Raw genomic sequence first — 11,555 nt, 5'->3', positions numbered from 1 at the left:
TCTTGCGTAGCCTTTCATATGCTAGGGTGTGTATGATCATTTGTGTGTGCAAGTTTGGACTCTTTGCCCCTTTTATGGTTAATTGGGTGTCCTACTTGTCTTGTGTGGTGTGGGCTAAAGTATTCAAGCTATGACTAGGTCCTAGGTGAGTATTTCGGCCTTTATCATAGATAGGCCATTATAGTCTTTGACGAGTGTATTTTCACAGCTTAATAGCCTTTGTGTCTTAGCTTGGTGGGTTTATATCCAACTTAGGGCATGACCTCCTGACGTACTCGTAGAAGTATGTGGTCAGCCCCACCAACTTAGGGCATGACCTCCTGACGTACTCGTAGAAGTATGTGGTCAGCCCCCACCAAGTTAGGGCATGACCTCCTGACGTACTCGTAGAAGTATGTGGTCAGCTTAAGTACTAGCCAACCCTTTGGTGGACTCCTTAGGGGTACTCATGTGTTGTTATCATGGGTCTTGGATGCGGTAGTTTTCCGCATGTCGCTAGGTCTGCGCAGGTTTAGGACTAGGGTGTTTACCTTACCTCGTGGTATAGACTCGAGTTACAGAGTTACTATTGATTGTCCTAAGAACTTATGCCTGTCTCTAGATATATTGTCCTTTCTTGTTTGATGATTCTATGAATCATAGAAGGTGAGATGCAAGCCGGCTATGGTTGATAGAGTTTGGATTCCTGGATGTTATGTGATTCACATGATAGTGTAGTATGAGTCGGTCTAGTATTCACATGCTAGGACTATGTGTTGTTATATTGTTGTTCACATGATAAGCACGATTGTCTAGCATCTATATGCTAAGGCTATGTGTTATTCATATTCATATTCTTATGTTTACATGTTATATTAATTATGACATTTCGTGGTCGGGAGAACTCGGAGTTACTCCCCACCGATCGTGGCTTTCGTATTTGTATAAAATGCGATTGTGTAGGTGATGCATATATGGGGTACACGGACGAGCTAGCGAGCAAAGTAACTTTGGGACCTAGATTGACTTTATCTTATTGTGACCCTTAAACAATTTTTATGTCATATACTTTTTAGGGACATATGTCTCCCTTTTTCATATTTGGGTTGTATAACTTTGTTTCGCGACTTTAGCGATGTTTCATTTATGAGAATTACTTTAGACCTTGCATGTTTGACACCTTCCCATTTGGATATTTTTATAACAGGTTCAGGTTTCGTTTTCGGTTTTAAAAATTACAGGTTTTTACCCAAATGAACCTATTACAAACATATTCATGCAGTTTTTATCTAGAATTATGTGTTTACTTTTCCGCAATGAATGAGGGTGTCACAAAAACTATAACTGATTTTGATTACTTTCATAACAAAAAAAAAAGTTGAGAGAATTTATAAATTAGAATAATTATAGTTGTGGTATAAAAATACTTAAAAAAAAAAATGTATTTCAGCACATTACTCAATTCTCTTGGATTAATTTTCAATTTTAATTTGTTTTTTGCTCGAAACAAAATATAATAACGGGAAAAATAAACAATTAATGAGATACCACTATGATTTTACAGTTCAATTTTACTTAGTTTTCTTGAATAATTTTACAGTTCAATTTTTTTTCCTCAAAATATAATAACGTGAAATATGAAAAATTGTTAGTTTAGCACGATCAAGTAATACAAAAATAAAAAGTCTATAAATATTGCGCGTTTATTGCGCGGGATCTAAACTAGTACTGTATTATTTTAAAATCAAAACTCTAACTAATTTTCCAATGAAACCAGGGAAATCAATGATCAGAACAAAAACAAGCATGCCTACAGTAAGAGGAGACGAGAGGGGTAAATAGTCTACTGCGAGTGCGAAACAATAAAATTAGGGAAGAAGGGTAAAAGAATTACTACAGTAATTAAAATCTGGAGTTAAATCTTGATTTGATCTGAATCTGGATTGACTCGTCTTTATCAATTTATTTCTGTAAATTACTGTAATAATAAGTAAAATCCCATACCATTCGGTTTCCTTGCAAAGAGGTAGAAAAAATCTTTCATAAATTACAAATTTTAGTGTAATAACTTCCACATATTTAAGCGCTAATCTATCCTATCTTTTGAGTGTCTAGCCTAGACTGTCAAACGGGTCGGGTCCCAGGTTCGGTTAGAATACGGTCGGGTTAAACAGATTACGGGTCGGGTTAGGGTCAGAATACGAGTTAAGAAATAATTTTTAACGTTTTTTTTAAATGAATTTTTTTATTTAAAAAATATTTTTTTAAAAAAGTAAAACATATTTAAAACTATTATTTTAATTATATTGACATAGTTATTAAAATAATTTTTTTTAAATAATTATTTTATTATTAAATATTATAAAAGTTATATAAAATTGACTTTTTAGTTGAATTTGCAATTTAAGTAATAAAAATAATAATTTTTTAACTATATTTTCAAATATAATATATAAATATTAATATATTTAATAAAATTCATGATTTTCCCTTAACCCAACGAGTCCACCCGTTCGAGTCGGGCCTCGACCCTAAAATAACGGGTCATTTCGGGTTCGGGTCGAGCGGGTCGAAAAAAACGGGTTTGTAACCTAAGAAAAACAGGTCGGGTTTTGGTCGGTCGAGTTTTTGTGGTCTAGTCTAGCCCGTTTGGTAAAAACAACGGTTTAATATTAGTAAAACCAGATTATAATTAGCGGATTTTTTTGTTAGGTTTGACTAGCATATTCGACTAGCAGATTTTGTTAAAGGTGTTTGGTAATTAGTATATTTAATTTACTTGATTATCTTAATCCTTTATAAAATGACAAATAAGGACATAAATAAATTATTGAATAAATTATTTACTCAATAAAATAAAGATAGGGTCAATATTTTTTAAGGGGTTAAAAGGGTGAACATACTTTTTTCCTAATCTACTGATAGAATATGTTGGGTGTGTAAAATAGTAGATTCGACCTCAATCTACTATTTCAATATGTTGTTTATCAAACAATTCAAATAGCATATTAATTGGTCAAATATGCTTAAAGTCCCAAATATGCTAATTTTTTTACAATCTCGATTTCCAAACACTCCTTAATCATTTGTTGACCTTATATATTAAGAATGTTTCTAATGGGCAATTTGATCTACAACATCTGCAAGGTCACAAATTTACCCTAAATTTTTGTTTTCTAAGGTGTACTCTCCTTTTGGAAAAAAAAAATAATGTTTTGAGTGACCACAACTCTCGGCCACTAAATTTCTACATCAGATGTTAGTTGCCCTAAGGTTCCCTCCTCAGTTCACTCACCTGATTATGGAATGTGTATCTACTGCTTCTTATTCTTTGGTCCTAAATGGGGAGCCCTTTGGAATGTTCCCTGACAAAAAAGGTTTGAGGCAGGGTGATCCCCTCTCACCCCTACTCTTCACTATTGCCATGGAATATTTGTCTAAAATTCTCTCCAGTTCACTACTAATGTCCTTGATTTTAAATTCCATTCTTTGTGTGGGAAGTTGAGATTGCAGCACCTCATGTTTGCCGATGATCTACTTCTCTTTTCCAGGGGTGATGCTCAGTCTGTTCTGGTGTTGCTTAGATCTTTTGCTACTTTTTCTGCAGCCTCTGGTCTCCACATTGAACAAACAAAAGTCTAATATTTACTTTAGTGGTGTAAACAGCTCAATGAAAGAGCACATCATTAGTCTATCAGGCTGTGTGGAAGGCAAGGTCTCTTTTAAATATTTAGGGGTGCCTGTTACTGCTAGTAAGTTGGGTAAGAAGGACTGTCAAGTCCTGGTCGAAACAATAATTGAGAAGATAAGATCCTTTGGTGCTAGGAAGATATCTTATGTTGGTAGGCTGATCATTGTGCAGTCTGTGCTAACCTCTTTTTTTTCCTATTGGGCTAATATTTTTCTCATTCCTAAGGGTGTGTTTGGATTGAAGGATTTGGAGGGAAAAGAAAGGGAGAGAGAGAGAGGAATTTAAAATCTCTTGTTTGAATAGTAAATGAGGGTGGAGGGAAATGAAGGGGAAGTGATTAGGAGGATTCAATTTTCTCCTCCACGCCTAATCAAAATCTCTCCCACATGATAAAAGATTTGGAGGAAATGTATCCAAACACCCACACCTCATTCCCTTCCCCTTCCCTTCTCTCCCTTTCCTTTCCCTCCTTCACCCTCCCCCCCTTTCCTTTTTTTTTTTTTATCCAAACACACCCTAAAGGTATTATTAAGAAGATTGATGGTATATGTCATTCTTTCATGCCTTGATAAATAAAACTACTAAAATATTAGCCCTGTAGGAAAAAAAAAGACCCACCTGTTACCCAACTAACAAAGGAGGAGACTTGTTCCTTTTTGTGTGGTAAAATCATTGGGAGGGAGAATGATGTGGAAAATATTATAGGTGTATTGTTGGATTCAGTTAATGTTGATGATCCACCTGTTTCTTTCCTTGCCATTGTGGGGATGGGAGGCTTGGGAAAAACCGCTCTTGCTCAACTTGTGTATAACAATCCTAGGATTAGTGATGCATTCCAACTCAAGAGGTGGATATGCATTGCTGATCAGGATGAACAAAAGTGGAGCTTAAAAGGGTTTTTAGGGAAGGTGGTAGAAGGATCATCCATTGATGACAAAACATACAGACTAACAAATCTCACCTTAATCCTTAGGCCTAAAATCGCCATTAGAGAGTAGAAATAAGAACTCTAGGTATAAAGGTTAACAGCATTTCACGATTCCTCTTGACGAGCTTGTGCAGCAGCTATCTCAGAATCTAACTTGTTCAGAAACTGCTCACTAACATGTTTAGCTACAGAGATCATGTCATGGATTACGCTCGGATCCAGACCGGCCCCACCACGTTTGGTTAGGCCACAAATATGACCTTGACGGTTTACAGAGATGGAAATAGCAGAACTCATTTGGGATTCTTCCTCTGCAGATGCATCTACTATATAGTGTTTTCCCACCTAAACAAACATCAAAATTGGAATTCAAATAATGTACGAGCAAAACGAGAAATAACGAGCCTATAAATCCTCCATCCTATTTATATTGTTCTCATTTGACTTTGGTCATCAGCCATTTGATCAACAGCATTATAAACGAGAATTAATGAGCTGATATGATTCTTTCGGTATGTCCTTGATCAAAAGTGATATAATGGCTGATAAAGTTCATATTATTTGATCACCAAAGTCAAATAGCAACAATACTAGGATACAGTGGGTATTCTTCATACTAGAATGATAAAGAAAATTTGAAACCTTTGTCAATGTAATTATGACAGGCACTGCGGAAGTGTCAAACTGTAGAAATTCTTCGTCACTGACATCAATTTCTGGCTGATCACTTGAAGAACTAGCGTCAGCGGCAATCACCTGAACTCGTGGTACTCCTGTATCGCTCAGAGCAGCCTGCACAAACATAGGAGTTTAACCCATAAGCAGATGCCCCATTAACTAATTAGATGAAACAATAATGTTGGGATTAGTTTCACAGTGACAGCTGTATAAGATTCGGTACATTAATACTCCCTCCCATTCACTATTTTCTTCCCACTTGCTTTTACGCGCTCTCCAAGGCGCCACTATGACCGGGTTTTTCGTGGTGTATATGTTGTTTATTTTTGTCGAAAATTATATGTTGTGATACTTTTATAATAAATACAAATATTTTCTTTTTATATGTTAATATTAATCATTTTTCAACATATTTCCAGTCGAAGTTTTATTTCAACTTTGACCCAAAAAAGTGAAATGGAAAGAAAAATAAGAATGGGAGGGAGTAATAATACTTCTCTTTATAGTGAAAACTTGAGGTCTCGGAATGAGGAAAACTTGAGGTCTCGGAATGAGGAAAAGACAGACTGACAAACGAAAGAATTATTTATCGAAGTGAAGCAAAGCAATATTACATCACTGTAGGAGTGGGATACGAGGACAGCAGTTTGAGAAACAGAACAAATTTCTCTTTGCTCCAGCTAATTTCTATATCTTCCAAAGGGTTGGAATTAAATCACCTATAAGTCTATAACCCTTCTATACGAAGCCCCTAAAACATAGCCTAACTAATAAAAAGCTTTGTCCAGAGAGGTAAAGTGCGAGAAATGAAATGCCAAGATCTGACAGAAGGTGGCAGAATCCAGTTCATCAGTAGATAGGCAAGTAAATGATACCTTGATGCCGGCACCTAAGGAATCCAGCAAATTCCCATCTGAACTGACCACAAGGCAGTCTATATATAGATCCCAACAGGTCTTTCCCTCGACAATGCACAGAGATGAAAGATCAATTCCAGCCCCTGAAAATATGCTTTAGAATCATTGCCATCATGTTAAATCTTGGTTGCAGTCACGGTTGCAGTATCGCCTCTTAGTCTCTTACAGCCTAATCTCCTAAATATGACTAATATCACCTCTAAATGAAGCCGCAGTAATTTTCAAGAACTATGAAATCATTCATTTCAATTCCCTTAATCAACCATTAATGTATCGGTAATATAACATAGATCTTTTGAACAAAATTTCCTTCCAGCTCCACTTTTACTTCCCAATAGGCCTCGTTGTAGAGCAAGTGCCAGTTCTGACGACAATTCTTCACCTCCTTTGCCCTGTGACATATACTAAGACTCACTAATCGATGTCTGACAATTTAAGTTAGTTATCCAAAAAAGGAATCAAATAAAGGGGATACTAAAACAAGGAAACAAGTAAGAAGCGGATCACACTGAAGAGTTTAATCATCAAATTTAAAAGTTTGAAAATGGAGGATGAATTTGGAAGTGTTCTATTGCTTAAAAGAGAATCTAAATTCAAACAAAAAATTCCGCAATAAATCCTGTAAAGAAGATAACACAGCTAAACCATGTAAATGCTAAAGAACATAAACATTGTCGATCAGTTCAGACTTCAACAACGCAGGAGAACTCTGTATGAACTACTTCAAATAAGATAATAAACATTCATCAGGCAGAGAACTATCAATAAACTACTTACCTGATACATTGGTGCAGCTGTTGCACTGCAATCAACGTGTATTGAAACCTTTCCATGATCAGGTCGAGAAGAACTAGGTCTACCGAGTTCAGCCTGCATTTTGCGTCAAATACATTATAAACAACCTTTAACAAAACGGAGTAAAAATTAAAAAACCAGTTTACTCAAACTACTTCCTGCATCACAATCATTTATTTACCTATTTTATTCTCTGTGAAGACTGAAGAGTATTATAACCACGGTACACAAATGATTGGGACGGAGGGAGTAAACACAGAAATTTAATATCCACTACCTTCACACTTGCAATAACATCAGTTCCACCTATCTTGATTCTAGCCGACCCGTTTGCCTATCATAGATTCAGTGGCAAAAACAAAGATCAACTTGTACCCCTAATTATACAACAATGCAACTAACTAACTAACTGAATTCGACAAAAACTCGAATCCTACACCGAAAAAGCAGTCAATTCTACAAGAAGGATAAAGTTACCTGCGGAATGACACCGGATTCAACATTAATAGACCGATAAGATAACCGGTTTCGACCGTCGCAACGAAGGTCTTGCGCAATACCACCCCGTATGAAATTCGTTTCTCCTATAGATAGTCCTACCATTCTATCAAACATTGAAAATGACCAAATGTCAGATTATTCATACCGTTATAGTACTAATTTCCCCAATTTGAACTGATTTCTCCATTAAAATATACCCAAATTACACAGACAATATATAAAATTACAGCATGAAATTAATACAGCATGTCAATTACAAATTCAATTAAGTTTTCACCAATTAAAAGATGAACTATACGAAGAAGTATAAAACCCTAGAATCTAGTAGTGTACCTGAATGCAGCCTTAGTCTTTGGTTCCGGTCGTCGCGGGGTTTGTTTTTGGAGTGAGGGAAGTGGGAGACTGGGAGAGTGTAATAATGGTCTGGCTTAGAGTTACAGGTACTCACTGGGCTGGGCCGGGCTGGGCTGTGTCGGCCAGGGGCGGGCCGGGCTAAGGGTTGGCAGCACTAACACGGCACAGCCGCACAGGCGAGGGACCGGGCTGGGCCATTGCTGGGAAGGTTTTGACCAGCTCGAGCCCAGCCCGCATAATATCGGGTTAGGGCGGGCCAAGCCACCTATATTTTTAATTTTTTAGTGTTTGGACTGGGCTAAGGAAAATGCGGCATTGGCCCGGCCCGAGGGAAGGAACGGGCTGACACATGGGCTGGCTGGGCTGCTGAAAGTCAGCCCATGAGGCCGGGTAAGATTGGCCCGCCATGTTGAGCACCTCTAGTCTGACTGTTGTAACTTGTAAGTCGTAACTCTAGGAGTTTAGGGCCGGTAAATGTTCACCCGATTCGAGAAATTTAACTAAACCGTCCGATATTCAAACTATTAGAACTCGGAAATTTGATGAACTGAAACCGATCGGATTTGGTCTGAGGTTAAATGGGTAATTAATAGCAATCTTATTTGTTCCAAATATGATTCGGCCTGTGACCTGATATTGACTAAACCCGATCGATAGGTGACTTGAAATCAGCTTAATAATGGCGTAAATAAGACTGAAATGATATTCATTTTAATTATTTTCTCTTAACATTAAAGTAAATATATTTATGCATTGTTTTAACATGAAATATATGTTAAATACCTGGCCCGACCCAACACGAACCAAACCCGACCTGATTTTCACCCACCGATGACCTATCATGAACAATAAGCAACCTGAACTCATCATTGACCCGACACAACCCAAGTCTGATATGACCCAACTCGTTTTGTGTTGGCCTATAATCAACTTGAGTGACCCACGTAACTTGTACTACGAGTTGAATTGGACTCTGAATGACATTAGGAGAGCTTAGATGAACACATCTAATTTCTACCTATATATAGGCTCCGTTTGGCACGACACTTCAGGTAGCTTATTTGACCAAAGTAGCTTATTTGACCAAAATTTCAGCTACCTGATTTTTTTGCAAGTGTTTGGCGAGTAGTAGCTTATTTGGTGAAATAAGGTCACTGAAATGAAATCTACCTCGGTGAAAGCATTTGAGAAATCAGTACCGAAATAACTTATTTTCCATTTTTTACCCATTTATTCTATAATATTTAATAATTTTCATATCCTTTTACGTCATTTTACCAAAATCACCTACCTTTTAATTTAGTTTGCCAAACACATTTTTATATAATCGATTCACCTTATCACTCATAATTTTCAAACTACCTTATCGATTCTTTTCGGGTTTGATTAGCAGCTTTTTCAGTTTTATTTACCACCTTTTCGGGTTTTTTACCTTTTCAGGTCGTTTTGCCAAACAGAGCCATAATCCTATACTTTATTTGTTTGAAGAAATGAGACATAAGTTCATGTTATTTTGGTCGAGTTTTAGACTTATCATCCCTACTTGTATACTCTCAAAAGAACGTAAATGGGTGCAAAAAATTAGCCACGTCCCAAGAAAACGAGAAACTAGAAGGTTTGTTCTTTTTGACGAAACCCATAACGAACACTAATTCATAGATAGAAAATTGAAGCTTACAACATCACCAATGTCTAATATGATATCAGAGCAAACGGCCAAATGTAGCCTTAGAAATACGAGAAACTCGCTTATTTATATTAAGTGGTAAGATTACTTCGGTACCCTTACTAGGGTATTACCACTATACCCTACTTACATATACGAGTAATTTCTTCGTCCAACAAATTAGGCGATGTAGTACATAGGATCAGGCAACTTGAATGTCCTCAAGCCAGGGTTAGGTCCTAATAAATCACTCCATTGATCACCAATGTTCCCTATTATTTTGTAACCCTTCTTCTCCAAATTTTCCCTATGCCTTGATTTGTACTCCACGGCTTTCAGCTTAGATTCATTCGATGTCCTGTCACATAAATCAAGCAAATACTTTTCAAAGACAGTTTTCTATAAGTATATACTCATATTATAAAGTATTCCATATAATACTCCGCCTTTCTTTGGTCTTTTATTTACCTTGAATTAAATGACACATTAGCTGGTCTCCCTTAAAACGGTCATATCCATATTACAGAGTACTCTATATAATACTCCATATTGCACTCTTTTTTTTTGTCTCATCCAGTCATCCATCTCTATTTAACTAAAAGCGGATTATTTCTTGATTTTAAACAAGAATTTGTGTTACGCATGTGTGTAAACGGAGCAATCGAGTTCTATTCATCAACATCCATGAAATGAAAGCTAACTATTTATCATCAGTTAGTCTTGCTGAAGACGGGTCGGAGCAAGTGACGGGTAATGCCTCTCACAAAACGGATAGGGGGGACAAGGTGGCACCCCCATGTGCTTTCTTCTCTCCTCTATTTGGGTCATTTGTGAGAGAAAATAGTATCCGTCACTCCAAATTGACGGATACGTGCCGTCTTCAATGAGATTTTGTGATATATCATTACGTGTTTATCATGACAAGTTATACATCCATTTCACAAAAATGACGTGAAAACTTACTTGAATATCATTTTGAGCCATTTCTTATAGCCAATATTTTTCATATTGCGGATCTTGAACCGTTTGTATTCTTCATCTGCTCCGGTTAGAAAAACAACCTTGACACCAAGTTCTAGCAATCTGTTGTACAAGTTTAGGACCGATTTTATCGGTGGTGCACTTGCTTCAACCTGCCATTCATTGAAACTTGTCGCATTGTACGGGAACGCTCTGCAAACCACATAATAATCAACAATCAATTTCATGCAAAAGAACGACCATTGTAACAGGTACAACAGTCTTACAAGATAATTATTGAACTGAATTTATAAGAGCTGAAATTAAATCTAAAAGTACAGGGTCTTACCCAAATCCAACATTAGGCCTAGCATAGTATGGCAAATTTGAGAGGGAAGTCTCGTCTATGTCGAACACCCAAATATCCTTACCCTTCCTAATATTTAGGCTATTAACATAGTCGATAGCAGAAGCGGCCACAATGGAACAATCTTGTTTATATTGAGCCCCCAACATGTAATGGCCAACATAATTCTCGCAATCCACTGGAATCGTCTTCCAATCCTTAACATTGTTTGTTTCAACAGCAAACCGCCAGCTTAAACAATTTAAGCCTTGGGTTGGGTGACCTCCTGAACCGCTATGTGGCATAAGGAGGTGAATCGCGGTAGAATGGCCATGAATTACCACAAGCCCTAGTAGGATAAGATTTATAAGATAGAAACCTTGTATGAGCCTCATGTTATTATTTGGTACAATATTGTTGATTGGTAAAATTGTAGCAATGCGTACAATTTATGGCTCGATCGAGAGAGGCAATTTGACACGTGAATAAAGGTTTTCTACTATTTATTTTTTTGGTACGATGAAACGTAAATTATTGTGAAATAATGTGTCTATTGTGGAGATATTTATTTAAATTATTGAAGCAGGTAGTTTATTATAGACGGATATATCCGTCTATAGCTAAAGACGGTCAAATAACTTGAAAGTGGTGACATTTTTTGTCCCCACCACCCCACTTGTTGGCTGTTGCTTGTCTTATTAGGAATGTGGTATTGTATTTGACCCGTCTTTAGCTATAGA

The 11,555-nt window shown here is 36.8% G+C and overlaps 2 protein-coding genes across 2 annotated transcripts; both read right to left on the bottom strand.

Moving 5' to 3' along the window:
• Window positions 1-4,551: 4,551 nt before the first annotated feature.
• Window positions 4,552-7,902, bottom strand: LOC141611142 (uncharacterized). Its single transcript, XM_074429595.1, has 8 exons — window positions 7,823-7,902; window positions 7,466-7,592; window positions 7,266-7,322; window positions 6,971-7,063; window positions 6,508-6,585; window positions 6,152-6,277; window positions 5,241-5,390; window positions 4,552-4,943 (listed from the first exon to the last, which is right to left on the bottom strand). Exons 2-8 carry the CDS (start codon window positions 7,589-7,591, stop codon window positions 4,704-4,706), a joined length of 870 nt encoding a protein of 289 aa, XP_074285696.1. The 5' UTR covers window position 7,592; window positions 7,823-7,902; the 3' UTR covers window positions 4,552-4,703.
• A 1,547-nt stretch (window positions 7,903-9,449) lies between these two features.
• LOC141611132 (acid phosphatase 1-like) lies at window positions 9,450-11,281 on the bottom strand. Its single transcript, XM_074429580.1, has 3 exons — window positions 10,819-11,281; window positions 10,473-10,682; window positions 9,450-9,867 (listed from the first exon to the last, which is right to left on the bottom strand). Exons 1-3 carry the CDS (start codon window positions 11,208-11,210, stop codon window positions 9,690-9,692), a joined length of 780 nt encoding a protein of 259 aa, XP_074285681.1. The 5' UTR covers window positions 11,211-11,281; the 3' UTR covers window positions 9,450-9,689.
• Between the last annotated feature and the right edge of the window lie 274 nt (window positions 11,282-11,555).

The sequence above is a fragment of the Silene latifolia genome, chromosome 11, assembly GCF_048544455.1.
Source record: "Silene latifolia isolate original U9 population chromosome 11, ASM4854445v1, whole genome shotgun sequence".
NCBI lineage: Eukaryota > Viridiplantae > Streptophyta > Magnoliopsida > Caryophyllales > Caryophyllaceae > Silene > Silene latifolia.
This window is presented reverse-complemented; position numbering and strand designations above follow the sequence as displayed.

Excerpts from the sequence above, each read along its gene's own strand:
- LOC141611142 (XM_074429595.1), bottom strand. The coding sequence starts at position 7,591 with ATGGTAGGACTATCTATAGGAGAAACGAATTTCATACGGGGTGGTATT. Across the intron at positions 6,278-6,507 it reads TGGGAAGTAAAAGTGGAGCT|GGGGCTGGAATTGATCTTTC; the intron begins GGAAGGAAATTT and ends AGCATATTTTCA. Across the intron at positions 5,391-6,151 it reads CCTTAGGTGCCGGCATCAAG|GCTGCTCTGAGCGATACAGG; the intron begins GTATCATTTACT and ends ATGTTTGTGCAG.
- LOC141611132 (XM_074429580.1), bottom strand. The coding sequence starts at position 11,210 with ATGAGGCTCATACAAGGTTTCTATCTTATAAATCTTATCCTACTAGGG. Across the intron at positions 10,683-10,818 it reads AGGCCTAATGTTGGATTTGG|AGCGTTCCCGTACAATGCGA; the intron begins GTAAGACCCTGT and ends TGTGGTTTGCAG. Across the intron at positions 9,868-10,472 it reads TGGCTCAAAATGATATTCAA|GACATCGAATGAATCTAAGC; the intron begins GTAAGTTTTCAC and ends TTTATGTGACAG.